The 27,932-nt window shown below is 43.5% G+C and overlaps 1 protein-coding gene across 2 annotated transcripts in view; it reads right to left on the bottom strand.

The window, feature by feature from the left end:
• AP3B1 (adaptor related protein complex 3 subunit beta 1) overlaps positions 1-27,932 on the bottom strand; it is a 191,070-nt gene that overhangs the window by 144,081 nt on the left and 19,057 nt on the right. For both annotated transcript variants that reach the window (XM_080925494.1, XM_080925493.1), the window contains exons 2-6: positions 20,506-20,581; positions 16,561-16,635; positions 7,444-7,539; positions 6,772-6,932; positions 2,587-2,653 (exon numbers count right to left, since the gene is read on the bottom strand). In XM_080925494.1, the coding sequence (XP_080781620.1) occupies positions 2,587-2,653; positions 6,772-6,932; positions 7,444-7,539; positions 16,561-16,635; positions 20,506-20,581 (475 nt within the window). The remainder of the gene's footprint in view (positions 1-2,586; positions 2,654-6,771; positions 6,933-7,443; positions 7,540-16,560; positions 16,636-20,505; positions 20,582-27,932) is intronic.

The raw sequence follows: 27,932 nt of genomic DNA, 5'->3' as shown, positions 1-27,932 counted from the left end.
ACCCATCTACTTTTCAGTTAGACTATTTTTTAACACCTTATGCTGTGGAGTCATATAATGCTAATTTCAACTCAAAACAACTTCATGAATTAGAAATTACAAACCCTTAAAAGGCATAATGGAACATATAACAAACTCAATTTTAATAGCTAAAACTGTAGTTCAGACCCATGATAATCAGATGCAGTCTAGCCAGCCTTGTGTGATCCCAGCACTTGGGAAATCAAAGGAGGGGGATCACAAGTTCAAGACAGAAGGGTTGCAGCAAATTCAAGTCTAGCCTGGTCTCCAGAGCAACCATGAAGCCAACATGAAAAACAGAGGGCAGCAGACACCCTCTGCAGACCAAAAATGTGCACACACAAGCTTCTCATTTAGGATAGCCTCCAAACTGTGGGTCTCCTTTCTTCTTTGTTGTTGTTGTTTCGAGACAAGTTCTCACTGTGTAGCCCTGACTGTCCTGAACTCCCTCTGTAGACTAGGTTGGCCTCGAACTCACAGACATCCACCTGCCTCTGCCTCCCTAGTGCTAGGATTAAACACGTATACCACAACACTCAGCTGCTTCCAAATTTCTTTTAAGTTTATGAGGGAGCAGAAATAATATCAAACTACATATAAATTAGGGAACTGTTCCTCTAAGTCTCACCATTCTCCAGTACTTAGCAAATATCCTATGGACAAGAGAAAACTTTTAAAACTAGAATTAAGTCATCTGAGTACTGATAACAGGCTTTATATTTGGGTCCCTGAAGCAGACAACATGCTTGTCATATGGTAGACAAAAAAGAGCATGATTTCTCTCAACTTACTTAGTAAGTCTGTCTATATTTGATATCATTTATATATCAACTATGCAAAGAAGAAATACAAAGAAGATTTCTAATATATTCTGCCCTGAAGAAGTTTAGATGGCTTAGGAAAGGAATCCAAGAATTGCTATGCATAGCTAGGTCAGCCTAATGATACTGTCAAGGTAAATGGTGAAGAAAATAAAGGACATGAAGTATTTAGTAAAATGCCCATTTAGTGCTGACAACAAAAGGAGAATGAAAAGACACACGACAGAAAAACAAGTAAAACAGGAGCTAGGAACTCAACTGACTCAAGCAGCACAGCACTAAGTATGAGTGAATCTACTGTCCCAATCAGAAGGCACTTACCGTAGGATTAATTAGTCAGCAGACATCTATAGCCTACCTAAAGAAGGCAACTGGATTAAAAAATACAATTTGAATATGGGAGTTTGGAGAATTAAAGTGTGAAAACAGTCCTAAATTAGGATGACCGTGCACCAAACAAGAGAATTTTATTAATAATAAAAGATGACGTTATTATAAACATACACAGCAACATCAGAATTCCTAAGTAGGAACAGCAAAGAGAAACTCCAGCACCCCATAGAACAGCAGGGATGGGTCAGCAAACAGCTCAGTGGGGCAAGGTGCTTACCACCTAGCCTGATGACCATAAATGACGTCAGTTCTAAGCCCAGAACCCACATGATGGGAAGAGGGAATCAAATTTTCAAGTATTCCTATGACCACAAACACTGCCTAGCAGGTGTGCCCATGCATATACATATATACACACATACATATTTATATGTACACATACAAAATAAAGAAGTATAGTCCTTTTTAAAAAGCCACAACACCAACAAGGAAACAAAGTTTGAACGCAGACCATACATCTATGAAACACTCTACCTTACAAAGAACACAATCTACTCAACTGAACACTGCACCTTGTCAAGGACAGACCATGGGTTAATCCATAAACTAACAGAGCCAGAAACAGAGACCCTGTGGGTAACAATAGTCCGTGACCCTAGTATGACCTATGAACACTTCCTCCGCAGTTTTGAGTTGTAAAAAGCCGTATCAGAGATACCAGCAGACTGCCTCCAAGTTCACCAACCCGTAGACCACCTTACTCCTTAGTCTTGTCAGCTTACCAATGCACACAGAAACTAAGCTTGGGAAAGGGAAAGGCAGAGACACACATTCTCAAAAGATTACTCATTTTAATTAGAGCTGCATCTCTTAGAAACAAAAATGAGCCTTCTTTAAGTATAAGATTCTTTTAGGGAGGAAACATTTTGAGAAATGTGTTAGTGTGTCTAGGAAATTTCCAGAAGCTGGGCATGACAGAGTATGCCTGCAACGCTGGCCCCCAAGAAGCTGCGGTCACACTGCCATGAAGTAGCGATCAGCCTGGGCTACATGAGACCCTGTCCAAAAAACCAAACAACCAACAAACTACAGCAAGGCCAACACAGTTCTCCTGCATCTGTTTTACATTTGTCTTTAACACTTGCTTTGCTGTAGCTTGGGCTTGTTGTTACTGTTACTTTGTTACTCTATCTGTAGCCCTGGCACTATGTACACCAGGCCGGCTTCAAACTCAGATCACCTGCCTCTCTCCCTAAAGTTGTGGGCCAATACGCCCAGTTTCAGTACTATAGACATGAGCTACTAATAATTATATCACTCTGGAATCAATAAAAATGGTGCTAACAAATCTACCAAGGTGAATGGTGTAAAATACAGCCCAGTTTCAGTGGCATTAAAAGACCGTACTCACAGTGCTCTTGTCCTTCAGAAGCTTCTCGATGACTTCAATCAACATTTCCTTCTGCTCTGGATCAAGACTACAATGTTAAAAATAAACAAACAAACAAATAAATAAGTAAGTCCCATGTGTTTATCGCCCTTAATTCTAGCATTCAGTGGGTCTTGTGACTTCAGGAGAGCTGAGGTGTTCTAAGAGAACTGGGAGGGGTGGGGACTGCTGGTCAGTAAGTGACTGTCATGCTGCTCACCAGAACTAAACCACGCGCCAGTCACTCCCAGGCCAACTAGAGAACTTGGAGGACCAGATGAAAGCACCTGACTGGAAAGGAAGGACGATAACCGGTTTTAACTATGGGTGTGTCACTGCCAAAAACAAAAAGGGCATTTCTAAAGAAGCCCTAATTGTGGTATCCCGCTAATTCGGACATGCATTATTATATTATGAAGCTGTCATCTCATCCTAGGGGGTGAATGCGAGGCTGGGCAACGTGAAAACATCTGGTAGAAAAATGAAATCAGAGCTAAGGACAGCAAAGTGGGGACAAAGAGGAGTGGACATCGAGCTGGCCCTACGTGCACTTTTAAACCACTGCTGTGACTGCATTTCTGTTTTAAAGGGAAAATTTTTAAAGGAAGGTCTTTTATTACAAGTATTTATTTGGGGGGAGTTCCCACATGTGCCAGGACCTTCATGTGACAGTCAAAAAGCAGCCAACTGTCTAGTACAGGACACGATACTCACAGTGTAGATGCTTGCTGATTCCACACATTTACATTTTTTAGCACAGGGCTGAGAGCATGCCAGAAACAACCGAGGCTCCCAGGGGCTTGCAGAGCAGATGGTGGTGACAGAAAAGAGTAAACACTGTGATAAACAACCTTATCTAGATGGTATGTTTTCACAGAGATCAAGATATTATATGATATCTGCTAAAATATCAGCAGCCAGAGAGATGGCTCAATGGTTAACAACACTGGCTGCTCTTAACTCCATCCTTAACTCCTAAGGGATCCAACACCTTCTTCCAGCTCCCACAGGTACAGACATATATATATATATGTGTGTGTACATATATATATATATATGGATGCACACACACAAACAGGGGCAAAGCAACCATATACATAAAATAAAAATACAGGTATAAATATTTTAGACACTATATAATAAGACCCTGGCTTCAAAAAAAAAAAAATCACTACATCTTAAAAGTATTTAATAAAAAAAAGCTCTGTGCAAGAATCACACTCCACAACAGAGCAACAGAAACAAAGACAAAAGTTGTAAGCAACACATGAAATTCTACTATATAGTAAATAAGAGGTGGGGAGGGGTGAATGTGTTTCATGTATGCTAGTGTACAGCTGCATGCAGCTGCATATACACATATGAAGGCCAGAGGAGGAGGCTGGTGTCTTCCTTAATGGTTCTATGCCTTGGTGCCTTGAGACAAGGTCTCCTGCTGAAGCAGTCACTTACCATTCAGGCTAGGCTGGCTGGCTGGCTGGCTGGCTGGCTGGCTGGCTGGCTGGCTGGCTGGCAAGCTCCCAGGAGCTACTTCTCGCTGCCCTCCCCTCCCCCACAAACCTGGCTTTGTAAAACCTGTGTGCTGGGGATTTGTACTTAGGCACTCATGCTTCATACCCACTAAGCCATCTCCCAAGCCCTGTTTTCTGATAATGCATACATAAATGTGTGTGTATAAGACACATTACACAACTGACAATTCCAATTCTGATTATTTTAAAGTTAAGAGACCTATAAATAAACAGGTCCTAATAAACTCAGAATTCAAGGTCTTCAAAGGTTCTGTATATCCAACACGAGAGTAAATATGTACAAGTATTATTTGCAAAGGAAAAACAGCCAAATTAATTTACTAGAAAAACAGACTAATTATCAGAGCTTAAAAACAATAAGTGGATGAAAAGTAGCTCTAGCGATATGATAAGCAACCCCAAAATTCTACCAGGAACTCCTACAGCTGATAAACCTTGTTAGTAAAGTGGATGGATGTAAGATTAACTTTTAAAAACCAGCAACCCTCTTTTATGTAAATGACAAATAGACTGAGAAAGAAATCAGGGAAACAGCACCATTCACAATAGCCACAAACAATATGAAATACCTTAGGAATCACTCTAACGGAGCCAGTGAGAGACTTATATGATAAAAACTTCAAGTCTTTTAAGAACAAAATTAAACAAGACATCAGAAGATGGCAAGGTCTGTTTTAATAAATAACACAATTATTTACAGACCTTAAAAATACTCAACCTCGGGCTGGAGAGGTGGCTCAGAGGTTAAGAGCACTGACTGCTCTTCCAGGGTTCTGAGTTCAAATCACAGCAACCACATGGTGGCTCACAACCATCTGTAATGGGATCCGATGCCCTCTTCTGGTGTGTCCGAGGAAAGCTACAGTGAACTCATATACATTAAATAAATAATACTAAAAAAAAATACTCAACCTCATAAGGAAAAACAAAAAACACAAAACAGCTGAAACAATCCTTGAAAGAACATCCAGGGGTGTCGTCACCCCTGACTTCAAGCTGTACTGCAGAACTACAGTAATAAGAACTGCACGACATTGGCATAAAACAGACAGGTTGATCAATGGAATCGAATCAAAGGCCCAGAGTAAATCCACACACACAGATACCTGAAATGTGATAAAGAAGCCAGAAGCACAAAGTGGAAAAAGAAAGAATCTCAGCAAATGGCTGGTCTGATGGGATGTTTGCATGAAGAGGAATGAAAAGAGATCCATATCTGTCTTAATGTACGAAACTCAAGTCTGGTGGATCAAACACTACGGCATAAAACCAGATACAGAAGAGAAATAGAGAAGTGGGAATAGCCTTGAACACACTGACACAGGAGACAACTTCCTGAACAGAACTCTAACATCACAGGCACTGAGAACAATAAACAAGACCTCATGAAACTGAAAAGCTTCTGTAAGGTAAAGCACAACATCAATAGGACAAGATGGCAGCCTACAAAATGGGAAGATTTTCACCAACTTCACATCTGACAAAGGGTTAATATCCAAAATATATATAAAGAATTCAAGAAACTATACATCAACAAACCAAATAATCCAATTTAAAAATGGGGTACAAATCTAAACAGAAGTCTCAATAGAGTAATCTCAAATGATGAGAAACACTTAAATAAATAAATGTGCAACATTCTTCAACAGCAGGAAATGCAAATCAAAATGACTCTGAGATTCCATCTCACCTGTCAGCATGGCTAAGATGAAAAACATAAGTGACAGTTCATGCTGGTGAGGATGTGGAGCAAGGAAACACTCATCCACTACTGGTGGAAGTACAAACCTGTTCAGACACTCTGGAAGTCAGTTTGTCAGTTTCTCAGAAGACTGGAAACCAACCTATGTCAAGACCCAGCCATACCACTCCTGGGCATATACCCAAAGGATGCTCCATCCTACCCAAGGACACATGCTCCACCACATTCACTGCAGCTTTACTCATAATAGCCAGAAACTATAAACAACCTAGATGTCCCTCAGGTGAAGAACGGCTAAAGAAAATGTGGAACATTTACACGATGGATTATTACTCATCTGTTTTAAAAAAAATGATATCATGAAAGAAGGGAAGAAGGACTGTAAGAGTCAGAGGGGTTGAGGACACTATGAAAACATGACCCACAAAAACCAACCAAGCAGGGCTGGCTCACTAGGGCTCACAGAGACTGAAGTGCCAAACACAGACCCTGTATGGGTCTGAACTAATTCCTCTGCGTAGACCTTACGGTTGTTTAACTTGCTGTTCTTGTGAGACTCCCAACAGTGGAGGTGGAGGGTGTCTCTGACTCTCTTGCCTACTCTTGGAACCTTTTTCCTTCTACTGGCTTGCCTCTGTCCAGCCTTGAAATGAGGTATGTGCCTAGTCATTGTAACTTCTTAGGCCCGTGTTCCCTGGGAGGCCTCTTCTTTTATTTAAAGAGAAAAGGAGGAAGTGTGGATTTGAGGGAGAGGGAAGGTGGGAGGAGAGACTGGAAGGAGTGGAAGAAAGGGAAACTGGTCAGGATATAATGTATGAGAGAAGAACAAAAAAAGTAAAATGAAACAGAAGACATCTTCTCTTTTAAAAAAGCTGTCTAGTTTACAACAGTCTGTGTAAGCACAGACATCTATGTGGTCAGCAAAGCACCTACCTGTACAGCTTCTGTATAGCATGGGCTGCGTTCTTCCTGACGTATGGCGACAGGTCGGCTGAAGCCTCCTTAATAGCCAGCATCATGACAGGCACAATGATTGGCACTCTAATACTTGACAAAACTCTCAAGGCGCTTGCACGGATTAGTTGATTCGGGTCCTAGAACAGGGAAAATACCCATCAAAATTTCAAGTTTATACTTTCGAAGACACCTGCATGCTAGTTAGCGGTGCTACCGAGCATAATCCACACAGCAGCAGCAGGTCATTGTTTAAAGACAAGTGGAGAGTCCAAGTACAGTTGACTAGTTATTACTAAATGGGCGAGGCCTTTGATCTTTCACAATAAAATGCACCATCAATTTAAATGTGTCCTTTTAAAATGCCCCACTGTCTTGTCTCTGGAACTTTCAACAACCAGTTGGTACAATGACAAACAGTCCTTCACTACATGGTAATGGCTGAATGTGCATAAAGAAACAAAGCTGCCACTTCTGGGGCAAGGTTCCACATGGTTATATAGAAATCACTTTCTCAGGCTACTGAACCTGCACTCTTTGAAGCCACAGCTATTAGGCAATTTAGATTACTGTCCCATTCCTTAGAGGAGCACACCTTCAACTGTGCAGACACCTTGTAGCTATTTACCTGCTCGCTAATCATTGATTTACCTTCAGAGCTCGCTGGAAAGTGCTTATGGACAGGAGAGCCAGGTCCTGCTGCTCTTCAGCGTATCGGACGAGGTAAACATACACCAACTTCTTAATCTATTTGAAGGAGGAAAAAAGTCACTCACTCCTACCAGGATGAAAATTTAAAACTCAGTATTTTATATACCAAAGTCCACTCTCAAGTTTCCTCAAGTAAGTAAGCAAATCTGGTCACAGCTTAGACTATAAAGCAGACACTATTTTGTGCATGATTATGCCAGCAAAATGAAAAGGCTTGTGAAGGAAGGTTTTAAGGAGTCTCTGAGAAAGTTTATATAATATCAAAATATCAACTAACTGGCAAAAAAAAATTTAAAAAGAGCTAAAACTCAAATCTAGCTGTAAACAGCATGGGCCATCACCATCTGCTACGGGAGCTTGTTTCCTCATCTGTCAGACAGTCCCAACCCCCTAAATGACAGTGTCCTACTCCAATATACACTGCAGGGTGTTTTCAGCTGAGTAAGGATAGTACATGAGAATAAAGCCAAAGACACTAGACTGGACTGTGCTCTGGAGGTCTCGAAAGGGAATTTAATGACGTTCACAGCGTCTCCTTCCCCAAAACACTCCCACTAGTGATGGCAGTAGAGGTGTGGAGGAGGAGAAAAGACGGTAGGAGGGGAGGAGGAGGAGCTGGTGCTGGCAATGCTGGAGGCAGTGGAGGTGGTAGAAAAATACGTGGAGAAGAAGAAGGTAGTTGGAAGAGGAGATGGATATGGCGGTGGCAGTAAGAACAAGAACCTATGGTCTAGAACATGCTAAGCACACACTACCACCAAGTTTTCAACCCCTAGTTCCTCTTGATACGACATGGTTTTAGGTTACTTCTCTAGGCTGTTTGTTCCTTATTAAACACACTCCAGTGTCTGTTTCTTTTGGTATAGCATTCAAACTAAAATGAGATGTAAGTAGAACAAACTAGGTAAGAATTTTATTTTCTTACCTCCACTAATACAATTAACTCATGATTAAAACTATCCACTTTCCCAAGTGCAGTGCTGGGAAGCCCCACTGTATCCACTCTCCCGAGTGCAGTGCTGGGAAGCCCCACTGTGCCCCACTGTATCCACTCTCCCGAGTGCAGTGCTGGGAAGCCCCACTGTATCCACTCTCCCGAGTGCAGTGCTGGGAAGCCCCACTGTATCCACTCTCCCGAGTGCAGTGCTGGGAAGCCCCACTGTATCCACTCTCCCGAGTGCAGTGCTGGGAAGCCCCACTGTATCCACTCTCCCGAGTGCAGTGCTGGGAAGCCCCACTGTATCCACTCTCCCGAGTGCAGTGCTGGGAAGCCCCACTGTATCCACTCTCCCGAGTGCAGTGCTGGGAAGCCCCACTGTATCCACTCTCCCGAGTGCAGTGCTGGGAAGCCCCACTGTATCCACTCTCCCGAGTGCAGTGCTGGGAAGCCCCACTGTATCCACTCTCCCGAGTGCAGTGCTGGGAAGCCCCACTGTATCCACTCTCCCGAGTGCAGTGCTGGGAAGCCCCACTGCATTTGAACAGCTTTCTGGCCTCTATTTCTTAAGTGAAAAACAAAACTGTGCATTTATCTACTGGAAAGTTCAGGATCTAAGGCTTGGCTTCTCTTAGCATCTTACTGAGATAATTTCAGACAATTCTATGATTCAATCTCCTTAGCCACCTTCATAACATCATAAACACAAGTTTTATGAGCAAAACACAAAACTTGATGAGCACATTTTCTATACCCTCATAATTAGTGAATACAGTGGACATTCTGAATGTATATTAACCCACTCATCTTTATTATATGACAGATGTTATAAATGAAATTAACTACAAAAAAAATCTAAATATTCTTCATGGCCAAATAGTTCCACAAAATCCTAAAAATAAAATCTAAACTCTTTAACCCAGTACTCAGAGGAGCTAATAATCTGTCCTATTATTTCTTTATAGAAAGAAAAAAATTCCCTAAATAAAATTTATACCTTGGTCTCAACCACACTCAGGTTATCCCTGATAACCCTTCCTCCACCAAATTTCATTTAAAATCTTCTGAGACCAAAAAGTAAAGAATAGAATGCTAATACATAAACAATAACTATATCCAAGTAAACTGTGCTGTATTTAGCACCGAATTTTATGTAAGAAATTTTAACATGTTAAATGATATAAATTATAGGATCTCACCTCTGCTTGTCTGAAAACAAGAAACAAAAATAAGATCATATCTAGTTACATAAATATGGAAAGACTGAGACAGGCTCCCACCCCGTAGCTCCCTCGGGTTGCCCTAGAACTCACACTGTAGTAATCACAGCAATCCTCCTGTTTCAGCCACACAAGTCTAGGACTACGGAGCTAGGCCGAACTAGCAATATTTGTCTGTTTCCATACCCCTAGGAAAGAGCAGCTTCTTCCATAGCTTTGACAGCCCACAGCCAGCATGACAGCAGCTTAACCCTGCTCAAGAGATCAACAAAAGCTCACCTGAAGGAAGAGCTTTCTCACATCAACAGTCCACGGCAGCCCCTTGTCATGACAGGGGCAAACTAACTCCACTCACGTCTCTGGGGGCCAAAAGCAGTCTCTCACATGTGTCACACCAATCCACTCAGGACTCCGAACATCAACCCTTCCCAAAACTGTACTCAAGATAACCAACTCTGCAGAAGGAAACGTACCTAAAGAGCACGGCTGTTTCTGTTCTGGTGAGCAACAGTCACTGTCCAGTTTCACAGCTGCCGTGTGCTCATGCCCTTCACAGAACGTTCCCTCAGCTTCTAGTAAAACCATCACATACACTTTTCAAACAGTTTAGTTACCCAAATCAAGAACTCTAACATCAGTCCAATTACCCTATATGGAACCCGTACTTTAAACTTCCAATCCCATATACCGCTTGTTTTCTCTGCCTCGGGGCCCTGGCTGTACGGAGGCACCCCGTCTTTTCAGCCACCTGAGGAAGCCTTCAGTGTTTCTTTCTGGTTATAAGAAGAAAGCACCTCGGGTCGGCTCTTATTTCTCTTTACCCTTCGCCTCACTCTCTGAGCACTTTAGGGTCCGCCGCCCACACTGCCTCTTCTCTCAGTGCTCACTTCCACTAAGCACTACAGCAAGTCAAGGAGGCCGCCTGATGGCTGATACTGGCTGATGCTCACAGGAGCAGAAAAACAACACAAACAGGATATGTCTGTGGGGGTGCGGGGGTGCTTTCCCAAGTCCTCCATGCTCTGGCCGGTGAGATCAGTCCTCGAGGTTCCTACTGATGTAGCACCTAAGAAAGGTGATAGTACCTTTTCCCCAAGGGATACCCGAAAACCTAGTAAAATTACACAGCCCAAAAATAAATTTTTCATAGATTATTGGGTTTTTTTGTCCTTTGAGACTGGACCTCCTTATCGCCTAAGCTGGTCAGGAACTCATGAGCTTCCGCCTTGACCTTCTTTTCCTGGAACTAGAGTCCAACACTCAGATCTCTTGTTCTTTAAGGCAGGAAAAAAATGCATTTATAAACAAATGCTTTAAATCATCTAACCTTTAATAAAGCATACACAACACCCAGCATACAACTTTGCTAGGGAAGAGCCAATCTCCTAACTCCAAGTACAGAGCTGCTTCACGAGGAACCTGGCCCTGGAAGTTCATGCTAACAAGCCAAGAGGAACTGTGACTCGGTGAGGTCGGGGGGGGGGGGGGGGGGGGGGGCTCACTCCAGGATCCTCATCTCTTTAACCAGGGAACTTTGTGCTTAAATTCCCAATCAGACTCCATGTAATTTCTTTTGTTCAAACAGGTGCTTCTTACTCTTCAGAGTTTGCACAATCCAAAGATGAACATACATATGTAATAGTTCCATTAAATTATTCAAGTGATTTTTTACACAAGGTACAAACCATAGGTTCCAAAACCAGGCAAGACCAGTTTAGACAGAAACCAAACCAGGTAAGGAAAGCCAGTTTAAAAGTGACTTCCAGTGCCTTCTTAGCACATGGACACATGTCAGTCTCATAAAAGTTGATCCCTCAATGCGACCCAATGAAAGTCAGCCCTCAGCACAGGGTTTGATAAATGGATGAAAGAAAAGAAAGAAAAAAGAAAGGTGGGAGAAGCTAAAAGACCCAAACCACAACTAACATTTCTGATTCAAAGCAATGTCTTAAAGTGTTGGTGTCATACTGCTGATCCTGTGATAGATGGTTCTTTGAAAACAGATGACCAAAACTCTCCGGCTAGAGGTTTAAGTTCCTGAATACAGCCCTTGTCTTAGTCAGGGTTTCTATTCCTGTACAAAACACCATGACCAAGAAGCAAGTCGGGGAGGAAAGGGTTTATTCAGCTTACACTTCCACATCGCTGTTCATCACCAAAGGTCAGGACTGGAACCCAAGCAGGTCAGGAAGCAGGAGCTGATGCAGAGGCCATGGAGGAATGTTACTTACTGGCTTGTTCCCCTGGCTTGCTCAGCCTGCTTCCTTATAGAACCAGGTCTACCAGCCCAGGGATGGCACCACCCACAATGGGCTGGGCTAGGGATGACTCCACCCACAATGGGCTGTGCCCTCCCCCCTTGATCACTAGTTGAGAAAATGCCTTACAGCTGGGACTCATGGAGACATTTCCTCAACTGAGGCTCCAGCTGTGTCAAGTTGACACAAAAACAGCCAGGACAGCCTAAAGCAACCTACACCTGGTGGTTGACAGGTTATCAGCAAGTTTTCATCTCAACCAGAAAGTTTTCAAATCACCTAGAAATGAAGGTGCTTGAGTTAAACTGTGTACTGCCAGGCTGACCAGACAGCTGTTCAGGGCTCAGTGACTACCCGACTGGATGGCTGGTCAGGGCTCAGTAACTAACTACCCGTGATTCACACCCATTCCAGCATCACAGGACTGACAAAAACTAGGGATTTCCAAACAGGTTACTCTAACTAGGATCTAATGTCCCAAGCAATTGTAAGTCACTGAATAGCAATGTCTAAACGCTACCAGTACACTCCGAGGAAGCATGAGCATTATGATGACTGTGTGACTTGTTTTCTCTGTTTGGAATGATGACTTGAAGTGCTCTTTGTCCTTCCTAACCACGCTCAGAGCCAACTCTGCACAGCAAAGTTTTAGAAAAGAAACATTAAGAGTCCACTCCGTCCTGATTTCCTTTGGATTTATTTCTCAACACCTTTGTTTATCAGGACAGCCAGTGAGCTTTAAAACTGCATTATGAACTCCAGGATGCAGCTAGGATTCATAATGGGTACACAGAAACACTCTGAACCACAGCTGAGCTAGCAGGCTTCACTGTAATTACTCACAATTGGAGAAGAATTTCTGTGACTGTTATGGCAAAAAGCATAACAATATTAAATCACAGAAGGTTGCAAAACACTAAATTTGTTCCAGTTCTGTTATAAGAATCAATCAATATTGACCACAAGAGGCCTATGCACTGCCAGGCTGCAGGTGTGCACAGAAAGCCCTCTTTCCCTGAGTCCATTCTGTGAGCAGAAATGGGAGTAGTTAGAGGTCCGTGACTACGCCACGCTCTGATCAGTTACTTTCACTCAATGTTACAACACTCCTTGCTGTAAAGCTAACCACAGCAGAGCCCTGGCAGTCGGCAAGAACACAGGCAGATCTGTTTAATTAGCTTATCGATAACACTACATCAAACTTCATGAGTTATTGACTAAAGCTTTGATTATTTTTTTGTACAATAGCCGGCTGCTTTCTAGGTCACTTTTGGTATCATCTGACATCTCATGTACCATATGGCTCACCTGTGTATCTAAGGCAGAATATACTTATAAAAAATGAAATTTCTCACTTGGCAGCAAGGAAACATCAATCAATTCTCTGAGCACAGGTTTCTAAGAAGCTTATTTCAATTTTTTTTATAATATTAGGTTAAGTATGTTTCAAAAAAAATCACAAAGTTTTAAAAAACAAAAATGTCAAAAAACAAACAGCCCAGAGGGAAATGGCAAGATCAGTGGTTGAGAGCACTTGGTGCTCTTACATGGGACACAGAAACAGTTTCTAGCACCCACATGGTGGCTTACAACCATCTGTAACTCCAGTTCCAGAGGATCCAGCACCACCGTCTGGCTTTCACTAGAACTATACACACATGGTGCAAAAACACCCATGCAGGCCAATGCCCATACACATAAAATAAACTAAATACATATTTAGAACAAAGAGACCAGCAATAATGTTTCTACTAAAACTTTTCTTACAGAATTGGGGAGCAAAAAAGGAAAAGGAGCACACAACAGGATCTCCTACTGATAACCACCGCCAGAGATTAACAGCTCTTAGCAAACATTAATGACAAATGTTTCTACAATGAAAGGTCCAGAAATGCCAAGTGGATTTACCACCAGCTCCATAGACACAACCACCCCTATCCATATCTCCAACAACAAAGAGATCGTCCATAGACCTGGCACCTCCCAAAGCACTGGTCATAGCCAATGCTGATGAGGGAGGGAGGGGTCAGAGGCTACGGTAGAATGGAAAATGGCGCTGAGAGGGCAATGGCTGGAATGCTCCCTGGCTTTGGATGGAGACCGAAAACATCTGCTGTGACTTAAGTGAATCCTCCATCGTGTCTTCATTGTAAAATACACACAGGGAAACAGGACTAGTTTCACGGTGTTGTTCATCTGTGTGAAACACTAACAACCTCAGCACAGAGAGCATTCTTATACATTAGCAATCATTACTGCAGGGCGAGAAACCAGGGAGTACAGCAGGCAGGCAGATCCAAAATGGCACAGAAAATGCTACTGTAACACACCCCAAATGCCTTCTGACCAGAGACATGAGATTAAATGAAGATAAAAGTGTCAATGAGATATTAGTCCATACTCTTAGAGCCATAATTTAAAATACACTTAAAAAAAAAAGTTAATAGCATACTCCTAAATTATGCACAAAGCCCTCAGTTCTATCCCCCGTATCAAAAAGAATGAAAGAAAACTGGAGTAGGGGAACATCAAGAGAAAGGGAGGGGCAAAGAGAGGACAGGAGGGAAGAAAGGGCAAGTGTCATCAAAGATATGAAAAACTAGAACTTACAAGCATTACTAATTTGGACTTAAAATGATGCTGTAGGAAAGAAATGGTTGGAGGACAATGTTCTCAGAGTTGTCATACTTCAGCAACAGCAGACATCGACACGTGACATCAACATGCACATGAATATCTGGACACTAATGCTCAGAGCAGCGTGACTCCTAATAGCCCAAAAATCCTAACTGTCCACCAATAGACAAATACACAGAACACAGGTACCCATACAGGAGAACGCTATCCAGCCACAAAAGCAGTTAGTATTAGCCAACTAAGAACTGCAGCCATTCCAGAACCGGGTTGCTCCCACTTTCAATGACTCAGTGCCAATGGCCGTCATCACTAATGTGACATGCTTCTTCCTTGGCATGTGCTCCCAATGCGCATGCTCCATTACACCTATAATGCCCACCATCACGACCGGTCTGTGCTGTGTGTTTTTCCACCCATGCTCAGAGAAACACCCTCTCCAATCAATCTCTCGTATGAGGTCTTTAGTGTGGTGATTTTTGTGGCATTTTTTGGCTTTGGTCACTGCAAAACCCCTTCAGTTGGAATGCTACAGTACAAAGAGCCCTGAAAACCAGCTGGAGACAGCTCTGTTCAGCAGGCTCATGTTCAGTCTGCTGGGGCCTCAGGGCAGTCTCATGGCCTCCTGTGATTTCATTTAAAATGACCACAGGAAATGGCCAGAATAGGCAAATCCATGGAGACAGATGGTAGGGGAATTAGGGGTGCCTGCCAGTCATCACAGGCTTTCTTTTGGAGCGAGAAAAATACCATGGAATTGTGATAAATTCTATGAATATACTAAAATCACTGAACTCAATGAAACGGAGCAGAATGAACCCTGTTACCCAGTGGAGTTTCTCGGTGGCAGGGCTGGGGCTTGAAGCTGCAGTGGGGCTCAGTGGGGAACAGTGGTGGATCGCTCAGGCATGAGAACGAACACAGCAGGGCCGTGGTGTGTGCTGGGGAGGGCAGTGCCCTCCCGAGGAACACAGCTCTATTTGAAGCCACTGCGTGAGTGTGAAGCTAGTCTCAGTTCCCCCGGTTTTACTAAATGGAGGTTTCCAAGTGCCCTTGGCCAACCATACTCCATTACAAGGAGGGCAACTACTCACACTGGTGGAGCATCCTCATCAAGCACATGTTCTGGAAAAAACAAATTAAGCAGAAGGAACACAACCTGTGAGCTAGCCTGTGGTATATTTTCTTGATTGGTGTGGGGAGGCCGAGCTCACTGTGGGTAGCACCATCCCTAGGCTGGTAGTCCTGGGTGCTGTGAGAAAAAAACATACTGAACAGGCCACGAGGAACAAAGCAGTGAGCATTGGAGCTGTAACTGGAAACAAACCCTTTCCTCCTCAGGGTACTGTGACCATTGAAACTCTTAAGACAAATACCATCATAAAAAGTAGAAATAACTACATGGGGGAGTGCAATATAATGTACTGAAAATACTACCAAAGCCACAAAGTAAGCACTCCCTAAAATCACCGCCCTCCCCCTCTAGTAACGACTCTTGTAAATGGCTCTCAAGGCCTCCTAATTCAGAACGCCGCTCCAATCTAACCTCTGGAAAGGACAAGTGTCCTGCGGGGGTTGAACTCCGTTAATAAACCCGTGCAGGCACAGTGAGCTCTCTGTGCTTGTCATCATAGCCAAAAACCCTTCAGAAATCTCTGGGGTGTTTTGGTTTGGTTTTCTCCCTTAGATGTGGCAAAAGAGCCACAAATCACAAGTCTGGCTAGAACTTACTAGGTCTGTCTCACTAGAGAGAGGCTACCGTGAAACTCCACTGCCTTTAGGAATCATGGACGTCGACGTGGGTAAATGATATCAGCACAACTTCAATCTTATGTTTCACAGTTTCCACCAAAAACCCAAAGCTAAGTTCAAACCCACTTGTTGGCATACTTTACCTATAGTTGAGTTTGCAGACATTTTACCATAATAAAAAGCCCGTGGTATTTAAATACATTAAGTTCTGAAATAGCCAGAAGTGTGTAGAAAAAACAGAAAAAGTGAACAGTACCTCAATGTTTTTACTGGCCACATTCTTCACAACAGCAGGGAAGAGTTCCGATGCATTTTTCCCCTTTGCAATCATCTGAAGGGTTAAAGAGAAGAATCAGGACAGAAACAAGTTAGTAACCTGAAAACAAATCGATGTTCTGGAAAATTTTACACACACAAACTATTTGAAAGATTTTGTCACAAAGCAAGCTACATAATAACAGTTAAACTCTTTTTCTAGTATCAACCACACCCTCTCGGTGTCTCAACATGAATCCAGAGAAACACACAGAAAGGGGAAATGTACAGCCAGACATGGGAGCGCGCTGCTGTGACCCCAGCACCTGGGAAGAGAGACAAAGATCAGAAATCCAGGGTCAGCCTAGCCTGTATGAGACTGTCTCCCACAGGAGGAGGACGGAGAGAATACACACAGTAAACTAAGGTGTGCACGGAAGTGTCATGGCATTGTCCTGGGCTAAGTGCACTGCGGGCACTCTTGCTTTCACGTCTCCCAGGTTTCTGCATTAAATGTAGCACATGCAGTGGGCAGGGACTTTGCCAAGCTCTCCAGGCTTTCTCAGCGACTCTCCTATTTGTCAAGCTATAACTGTCACAGTGTCTTCACTGATGCCTCTCCCTCCACCCACAGGAGGAAGGTCTGCGTACCACGGCTGCATCAGATGCCCAAATTCGGAAGACTTCTTTCACTCTCAGGAACCCACTCTACAAACCAGATCAGTCCTCGGAGCTCTGCACCTAACTGCCTAACCACAGCGGCAGCTGTCTCTCTCATCCCAGTCATGCTGCCTAAAATCAGACTCGGTCTTCAAGACAAGAGACTTGAAGAAAAACAAAAACACATTACAGGAGAAATTCTTCATTTCTGCCAATTCTCCTAAACAACAGACACCACAGAAAGGCCTTGTTCTCTTCTCATGTCTATTCAGCAACCAGGTCCTCATTCTTGATCATTCCTGTGAATCCATCTTTGCTGTTCTGACCCTACCTCAGGTCAGCATCATCTCGCTGAGGACATCCCAACAGTTAGTTCCCTTGCTGCCTGTAATACAGAGCACTGTGAGCTTATTATAGCTTAGCCAATGGCAGAAGGTTTGTCTATCACACACAATGCCCTGGTTCAACCCTAGCATCATGACAAGGGGGGAAGAGCCCCCTCCCCTACTGCACTCACGCCAGCCTACTTCAAAAGTGCCTGGTGATCTGCAGCTTCCCTATTTCACTTTCTTCTCCAGTGTCCTCTCTGCTGCCCTGAGACTGGTTTACACTGTTGACCACAACAGTACTGGCCCTCTCTGGTTCCACCAATTCATTTGACTTTTCTACATTCAATCTTCCTGAGATATCCCTCCCTCACTGAAGCCATCCCCAGGATCTGAGGCTCTTTGTCCCCTTCGTCCCCTTGTCAGAATCCCGTCCCAGAACCTGCAATCCACTTTGGATTCCTATCAGTGACAGTACATTTGTAGTTACTTATCTTTGGTTTCTATCTATCTGTACTTTAACTTTCTCCTCCTCAGTAGTCCAGGGAACGTGGTATGTCAGCTTTATTATGTATGAAATATGAAAGTGTGCTATATAAATACAGTGTGGTATCTGATGCTTTGTAATTCCAGTAAGAATTACTAGAAGTCGAAATTCCTTTCTGTTGGGACATTTTGAAAATATTCTGCAAGGCTGCTAGGCATAGAACTGCATGTTTATAAGCCCAGCACTTGGGAGGCTGAGGCAGGAAGGTTTGAGTCAACCTGGATCAAATGCCTCAAAAAAAAAAAAAAAAACTAAACAAACAACCTCATCTTTTATTATTATGTTTCCCTGCTTGTAATATTTTTACTTGTATGTTTTGTAAAGCTTGCTAAGAATCACAGAAAATTCACAAGTCCTGCAGCTAAAGCATCCGCTGGCTTGTAGCCCCATTCCCTCACCCATAGAGTAATGCTCTGTGAGCCTTCACAAAGTCAATATGTATGAGGGAAAGAGAAAAATACCCTATGGTACAATTCCAAAAATGTTTGCTGAGAGGCCACAATGCGCCAGAGATACAGTGGTCCTTAACCATGTAGTCCCTTCCAATACACATGATGTTCCATCAACAAGTGAATATCATACCTGAGGCTAGCAACACTGAGTACCACAGACAAAGGGAGAGAGAACTGGGGAGCCCTGCGATGTAGAGGTAGAGGCAGGGCTGCTGTTTTTCCATAAAGTGATCACACAAGCTCTCCTTTCAGGGGAAGCTGAAGGAAGGAAGGGGGAGTGTGGGATTTGCAGGAAGAGCCGTTTCCACAGCTCTGTAAGCAGGAGGTCAGAGCAGCCAGGGTAGAGTACACATGGGAAAGGAGGATTCGATGTCACAGCTGGGGGCCCCCAGGCAAAGGACGTGGCTTTCCACTGCTATGAAGGAAATGGAAGGCACTGCAGAGCTCTGAGCAGAGGACAGGCCTCACTGGACTTCCATCTCAAGATCTTTCCAGATTAGTGTGGGAAAGAGAACAGGAGATACAGAAGGGCCTCAAACAACTGCAAGACCACTACCGTCCTCCCAGGGAGATGGTGAGAGACATGAAAACAGACTGATGAGTGAGAGGTGAGAATGAGGCCAGCACAGGAGTGAGTGGAAGATGGAGCACTGCTCCGAAGGGAAAGATGAGGGAGAGCAGTCATGAGGGAGATGAGGAATCAAGTCGGCTACCGAGACTGCAGCTGAGCGTATGAAAATGAACCGGTATGGGAGAACAGAGCAAACCATTAGTGTGTGCTCACAATGGGGTGAGATCACTCACAGAATAGCCTGTAGTGTTGGCAAAACCAAGACAGCTGACGACTCCCTGACCTCAGGTGAAGAGGGCCTTCCTATCATGCTTCAGAGAGCAACAGGAGCCTTGGCAATAACCTGGGTTGTTAGGGGATTTCCATGAGCACCTTTGCCAGCAATACAATTACACGTAACCCATTTCTGGCCCTGGAGACTTTACTTGAGGGCAAGAGCTGTGTAGCTGCATTTTGTCTCCACCATTAGATGGCGGCTACACTTCTACCTCCTTCATTAAAGCTGCTGCTGCTGTCCTGGGCCTGGCTGGCTTCCTGTCTCCCACTCCACTGTCTTTTCAGAGCAGCATAGGGGCATGTTTAACTGTAACCATCAATCTGTCTCTCCTTCAAGCTTCACAGGTTTCCTGCTTTGTATCCTATGTTGTTTCATCTTGAGCCTTTATTAAAGGGGACACCTGACGATTCCGGGGAACATCTTCTTGTTACAATCTCCCTCTACCCCTTCAGTAGATGTTAAGACATTTAACTTCACGGATATGAAATGAGTCACCCAAGCTTTTTAGGAGCTTGCATAAATATGTTTTCCACCGTTATAACCCATGTATTTACATGAAAGCACCATCTCATAGAGATCCCTGCCGCATCATGGGACCTTCTTCCAAAGAGCTTTCTCCTAACTGATGACGTCGGGCTCCTCCTACTTGACCTAACTTGTTACAGTCAGCTCGCTCATCTTCCCAGGCCCCACCTCAAACAGCCTGGCAGCACCCGGAGCTTCTTCCTGGATGGGTCTTAGCTCTGCTATGAGAAGAGAGGACATCAGCTCTCATGCACAGCCCCATGTACTCACGACTGTAGGCAGCAAGATCACAAAACTTCCTTAAACACCTTTAAGTGAAGACAGGGCTATGCTATTGCCTTATTTTGTCTTCAGAATGACCGATTCTAGCTCACAGAAGAAATACCTTGATATCAGAGATAGAAAAGTTAGAACTAGAACAAAGTTTCTTGATTTCTTATGTTACTGCCTCCCTAACATTTTAAAAGGTAATGTAAACTAATTAGGAAGAACAGTGATGTTGTTTACCTGCTACTTAGCATACATAGTGGATATAATCACATATATGCACAGCTTCCAGAAGCCAAAATACTTGAACACATGACCTACCCCAACAATTCGCTTCATGGCATCAAGTTTGGCAGAATCTTTGTTGCTCTCCAGCATTTGCTTCAGGTCTTCATTCCTATTACAAAAAAGAAGACAATTCTAGACTTGGACTTTTTGCAAAGAGAGCTATTAAATCTATCGTTCGTACGAGACAACCGCAAGGAGCTGCACTCAGAAAACCAAGGGCTGGTCTCATTTCCTCCCACAGTCTGTGTGTGCAGCACATTGTCATAAGGCCCAAAGGGACACAAAGGGTAAGAACTGCCCTTCAGCTTGACATCTGCTGATGAAATGTCAACGAGAACATGGCACACAGAGTCGCTTACTTCAAAGTTCCTTTGACATAATCATCAGGGAAAAATTATCAAGTCAGCTCTAAAATACTTCCACATGTGAAACAAAACAAGCAAGCTGAAACCGTTTTCAGACTCCACTACATAAGAGCCTTGACTCAGGTGTGCACCATTCACACCACCCCAACTTCCTATCCCCCTATTGCACAAATAAATAGGAATACCTCGATCTGACACTAAACCCACTTTAACATCTAAATGGTAGCCTGTGGTGATCAACCTGGGTAGTCAGCTACAGGGACGCAGCAACTGGGCACTGAGACAGACAGGAAGGGTGACATTATTCCAGGTCGCAGACCCAAGCAGATCCCACTGCTACCCTCTGCAGCAGTGACACCAGGCCGTGTCTGCCTTGGTTACAGGCTCTCTGCTACTTCGAACAGCCTTAGAAGAGCCTGAAACAAAAGCTACCTGGAAGAGCAGCAGAGAAGAGGAAGGACTGCCCCTTAGTTCCGGGCAGTCAGGACCAGCTTTCTCATCTTCTCTGGGGAAATTCACAAATGTGCACTTGTCCCTCTAAAGAAAATATATAATTTGTAACCTCTCATCACTTTTCATTAAACAAAATGAAATAATTTTTGAAGACAGATTGCTAGACAAAGAGTTCTTGACACTCAGGAGTAGTAGTCTACCAACGCTTTGTCCTTGGGCTGCAGCCAGAACTGTGTGATGAAGTCTGTGTCTAGGACTCTTGTCAGGGGCATTACAGCAGGCCTGGCCAGCGAAGACAGATCTTAGCACCCAGAAGCAGGCGGATGCTACGGAAACTGCTTTGCACCAGGTACTAGGAAAAGGATTTAAAATTCTAAAATACACACTGGATAAAGGAGCAGAGAGAAATGCATGTGTTGAAGATAATCTGTGAGATCTCAGACAGAGCAAAGGTGGTTCTCGTTATAAGCAGCAGAGACTGTGTTTGTGTTTGGTGAACTGTGTTCAGATGTCTTAAGGAAAACAGATGAACAGCAGGAGCTTGGCAAGGACTGCGGTGCACGTCTGTCGTCCAAATACCTGGGCGGGCAAGGCGAGAGACTCACCTGGGCCTAGTTAAGACTGGCCTGAGGAACACAGTGAGAATCCATAGCAAAGGGGGCTGGAGGGAAGTGATGGGAACAGGAAGGGAGAGAAAGAAGGGAAGGGAGGAAGGAGAGAGATGAGACAGAAGAGAAGAGGGGAAAGAAAGGACAGTATCATGGGATGACCACCAAGAACAGCAGCAGCAGTGGAGTGGATTAACCTGAGCTTGAAGTGCTACAGAGGGCAGAGCAGGGGAAGTGAAGCCAGCCCTTGGAGGAGCCCAGAAGATCATGTGTGGATCCCAGACATTGAAACAAGAAGCTGTAACATTGAAGCTGCCTTGAAGACCCAAAGATGTTAAGATGCCAGAGCCAAGGGCTATCTGCTGAGGAAAGCTGCTAACAGGGAGTGGAACCAGCCCAGGAGAAAAAGTTTGTTGCCATCAACAAAGATGAAAAAGGAGTTGAAAATCTGAAGACTGCATTGACATCAGGCATGGAGTTTGCCCAGCTGGTTGTCTGACTTAATTCAAGGATTACAGTTAAGTGATTGGATGGATCTCAGGAGAGACTTTGAACTTTGGACTTTTAACATTGTTGATACTGCTACAGACTATGGGAACTTTGGAAGTTTTATTATGCTATGTTTAGGTATGGCCCCCATAGACTTATGTGTTTGAACAAGCCTACGAGGGCCAGGGAGTGAAATGTGATGGTTTGCATATGCTTGGCCCAGGGAGTGGCACTAGTAGAAGGTGTGGCCTTGTTGAAGAAAGTGTGTCACTCTGGGGATGGGCTTGGAGACACTCCTCCTAGCTGCCTGAGGATGCTCAGCTGTTCCTGGCTTCCTTTGGATGAAGATGTAGAACTCTCAGCTCCTCCTGCACCATGCCTTCCTGGATGCTGCCATGCTTCTGCCTTGATACTGGGCTGAACCTCTGAACCTGTAAGCCAGCCTCAATTAAATGTTTTTATTTATAAGACTTGCCTTGGTCATGGTGTCTGTTCACAGCAATAAAACCCTAACTAAGAGAGAAGTTGAGAGGGTTCTACCAGCAGAGACCCAGATAGATGAATGAAAAAAAAAACTGACAGCATCTGCAATCTCCAGGCCCCGGGCACTATGGAAGAGGGAAGCAGCCCTCCATTTCTCAACACAGAAAAGCGTCCCTGTAGGAGTGACATCCGCCAGCCTGGTGATGGGCGCTGGGAGACCCCAGCACAGGCACAAGAATCCCAGAGTTGTCACAGCGAGGTAGGGCTTCCCGCAGGCTCCCATTTGCAACCACTTTTACCCAAGAAATTTTTTGCATGACCCTCACATATTCAGATATATAAAGCAGTATTACAGCAAACATTTGTAGATTATAAATCATGAAATTTATAACACTTGCTTCTAAACATATAATGTTGCCATTTAGTAAAGATGAAAGCAGATTTTGTGTGCTAATACAGTGGTGTGCTTCCTTAGGTCTGCACTGGATATCTGATACGACGACAGCTGCTTGTGTCTGTCACAGCTGATCAATACTCAGTAGTAGGCACCCAACTGTGGTACGCCCACTTCATGGAAAGCAACTCAGCAATGAAGAGAAACTACTAACAGGAAAGAGCACTGATTAACCTCCAGAGAAGTAAGCTGAGCTCCATCCTGCAAGGCCACATCTAGCAAAGCTAGAGGATAGAGACATTAGAGACCACTGTGGGCAGACACACAGGGCCTTTGCTTTACTTCAAGCATATAACTATACACGTGACAAGAGAGAACTAGTCATATAAGCAGAAACAATACAAGGAACACTGTGCAGACCTGCAAACACCAGATGAATTTCATCACTGCCAACTTCCTAGTTGTGCTTTTATACCAGAGCTTAGCAAGGGCAAACTCATCAGAAATGGTGAGGGACACAGGACACCTCTGTGGCATATCTTTCAACTCAGAATGACTCTACGGGGACCCTGAAATAAAAACTAAGAAGCAGCTTGGCAGTGACTGTAACTCAGCTGACAATTACATTTTAAAAGGTAAGAGGCAAGCACCCACTTTATCACAAGATCATAAATTCATGAAAAATTATCATTATTCTTCAGAGAAATTCAAAGTGAGATATCATTACACACCCACGCAAGGGCTAAAAATGACTGATAATAATAATAAATGTTGGCATGATATGGAGCACCCGAAATTCTCAGTTGTTGGGAGAAACATAAAATAGTATGATAATGTAGGAAGAAGAAACTCTCACAAATTTAAGTACACACTTGGTGTACTGTTCAGTCATTTCTCCTCAAAGAGAAATAAAAGCACATAGCCACACAATGACTTAGAAAAACGTTTATTAGTTTAAATCTAGTAATAGTCATTTCATAGTGATAAGCAACTTGAAAAAAACCTAAATGTCCATCAGAAAAATGTGCTAAGCCTTATGTTGGACTATTTATCTCTCAGCAATGACCAGCAACTAACTACTGGTTCAGGCAACAGGTTAATAAACTCTCAGAATCTGAGTCAAAGAAGACAAACACAAAAGGGTGAGACGGGGCTCAAGTCTTAGAACATTCGATTCAACCACAGTAGGGACAGCAGCTGTATGTGGCCTGGAGCACCATGCAGGAGGGGACAGGGCACAGGAAAGTTTTACGTCTGAGAGGATGTAAATAGGCTCTGCACCTGTGGCGGCAATTTCACAGGCAATTTTCACAGGACATTCGTCAAACACTTCTATCATAAAGTTTAAGTGAACAGTTGGGTATATGAAACCCTAATTCTATAAGATAGATAAGGAGGAGCGTTACAGTGCCTTATCCACTGGTTTAAACAAGACATTTAGTTCTAAAGACAGTGGAAATCACACCCAAGAAGAACATATGAGATCAGAGAGGCCATTGATTTGCAGACTCTGAAATGAGGGTGCACATTCATGTTTATTCAAGAATTAAAACACCGAATCCCATTTTAGTTCATCAGAAGAAACAAACCTCTCAAGCTACTGAAAGAAGCTGTCGGGGCACAGAGCCTAGAGCAGTGGTCCCCAACCTTCCTAATGCTGCCACCCTTTAATACTCATGCTGTGCTCAGTTATGAATTATAATGTAAATATCTGATATGCAGGCTTTGTGAAAGTGGTTCAAGCCCTGCCCTGGGCTGAGAAGCACTGGCCGAGAGGGTGACAAGTACTAGCTGCCACTACTACTTTCCCAGTTCATGAACTACAGCCTGCAAGTCTGCAGCAAACTGTGAAATACAGCCAAATACATGGCTCCTGCATGCAGCACATTCAACCAAATGAAAAGGCCCAGAAGACACTCTGACCTCCAGGCACACTCTAGGATGGACACACGTGCGCGCGTGCGCGCGCGCGCGCGCACACACACACACAGAGAGAGAGAGAGAGAGAGAGAGAGAGAGAGAGAGAGAGAGAGAGAGACCATAAATTAAAGTGTAATTTTTTTAAAAAACAAAGAGAGAAAACACCTAGAAGGCCTGACACTTAAACACAGATCCAGGGGCGCCTCAGCACTTCAGAACACGGCCTTCTTACCTCAGGCTTAGAACACTTTACAAAGACATACAACACACACCTACGAAGAATGCATGAGAGTCTGGAGAGATGGCTGGAGAGAAACTCTTGCAGAAAACTAGGGTTTGGTTCCCAGCATCTACCCAGAAGCTTAAGAACATTCCTAACTCCAGTTCCAAGTTATCTGATGCCCAATTCTGGTCCCTAGGAAACAGGATCCAGATATTAAAGCCAAAGGTTTAGTTCTTGTTTACTAGAAAAGGTAAACTCAGATGCCTTTTGTGCTGCCCTAGGGAAGAGCTAATAACTCTGAGGTCCAAGAGAAGGAAAATACGCCCCAGGCCCTGCTTCAGCCAGATGCAGTGCCCAACTTTCCCATCTGTCACAAGGACCTCACAGCTAGTGTGTTCCCCAGCACCCCTGCGCTTGTCAACAAAGCAGGAAGAATTAAAAGTGCCAACACCTTCCTGCTCACCCTCCAATACAGTCTCTTTCTGCTCCAAAGTCACTGCCTTCACGGTGTGTGTTCAAAACTGACCAGGAGCATGTGATAAAGCATGACCCTTAGAAAGTAAGAAATATCTATAAATAAGATACCTGTTTAAAATAATGTTGAATTACGGACATCTGAAACACCATGTGTATGTGTTCAAATGTGTGCCTCTTCTTATGTCCCTGCTTTTCACTCACTATTAACCAGCAATACTGGAGAACCTGCAATATCAGGGAACCGACTTTATTTTTACATAAGTGACACCTTGTGGTGTTGAGTGGTATAACTGTTCCTGTCCTATTCAAGATATGCCTACAAGTTTCAAGAAAATGCATGGCTGCAAAGCTAAAGCAATCCTTATTCTGACCAAGAAACACACTTGCACTTCCAGAATAAATCAAAGTACTTCCCAAAGCAACATGGGACCAGTTACACACAGCAACCTGCGAGGTAGGTGAGTTTGTAGAGTATCAATGGCCTTTCTTTCTCATAAATCTAAAAGCCAGAACTCATTACAGCACCCAGCCCCAGTAAAGCAATATAAATGAGGAGGAATCTGAAATCCAGCAGGGACTGATGCCCATTGGTGCCACTCAGAGTGTTATCTAGAATGCCTGGGCCCAGACACATGCAGGCAACTCAGAGTGCACACACTTGGAAACTTGGAAGAGTAATTTGACAGTTTAATTTTATGTTTATTGGATCCAATAAAAATGGGGTGGTATTTTACATACTTTTTCCACTGTATTTTTCTAGTAATTTATTTTTATTGAATTTTATAGAAGTATTCATCCATGACAGACTAAAATTCTCCAAAGAAAGAAAAGCCCTTTAGCAGTTTGAGGACAGCGCATCACACAATTAACTTGTCAGCTTTACCGTGGCATAACTTACAACATTTTCCAATTCTGAGAGTATACTTTGTTCAGTTTTCAAACATGATTAAGGCCTGCCATCGCTACATCAACCACAGGACACTCCCTCCAAGCTTGCCCACAGCCCTTCACAGCCAGACTCTCTCAAACTCCCCAACATCCTGACGGGTTGCTCCCACTCTACCCTGTCTTTTCTAAAACTGCATACAAGCAGAGGTCGTTATAGCAACTCTAAAGCAACTGGCATCATGTGTGTTCCCTATTCAACACAGACTAGGTGGTCTTTCTATGGCAGATCAGTATATCTACAACTTCTCTCACTAATACTAATACTAGTACTAGTACTAATATTAATCAGTATATCTACAACTTCTCTCACTAATACTAATACTAGTACTAGTACTAATATTAATCAGTATATCTACAACTTCTCTCATACTAATACTAGTACTAATATTAATCAGTATATCTACAACTTCTCTCACTAATACTAATACTAATACTAGTACTAATATTAATTAGTATATCTACAACTTCTCTCACTAATACTAATACTAGTACTAATATTAATCAGTATATCTACAACTTCTCTCACTAATACTCATCCAGGTGTCAGCTATCACAAGTCTATGAATAATCTTGATTTTTATTTATTTAATCAATTTATTTATTTAACCTAAGAGCAACACCTGAGATTTAAATCTAGAAATAAGGGCAAGGCACAAGTGACTTCCTTCAGAGTTGTAACCCCAATAAGAGCTATCTTAATTGGGGGTGGAGGGTTGAGGGAGAACAGGACATTTCCCAAGGCTTCCAGAAAACTCTCAAACCTGGACTTTGAGAAACTCCTAAAAGGAATACACTACTCCTGTGGCAAATGGCCAATGTGAGTGGATCTGCAGAGAGGACTGGAACTAGAGCAGGATGCAGTGCCGCAGCCACGGCTCCTGCCTTCCTGACGCTCTTGTGGACCAGCACCAGGGCCTGACGGTGCCGTCTGCCTAGCCTGCCAGGTAGTTCACTCACTACATACAAAAATGTAAAAAAACAAAACTCCAGCCACAACCAACGGAACCTTTAACTACCCAGTCGCCCAAGCACAGACAGAACTTTCTCTGCATGCTATGAACAGGACTAAAGGAGAAGCTGTTACAGGCACGCCCTTAACT

This window comes from Micromys minutus, assembly GCF_963924665.1.
Source record: "Micromys minutus genome assembly, chromosome: 11".
NCBI classification, from domain to species: Eukaryota; Metazoa; Chordata; class Mammalia; order Rodentia; family Muridae; genus Micromys; species Micromys minutus.
This window is presented reverse-complemented; position numbering and strand designations above follow the sequence as displayed.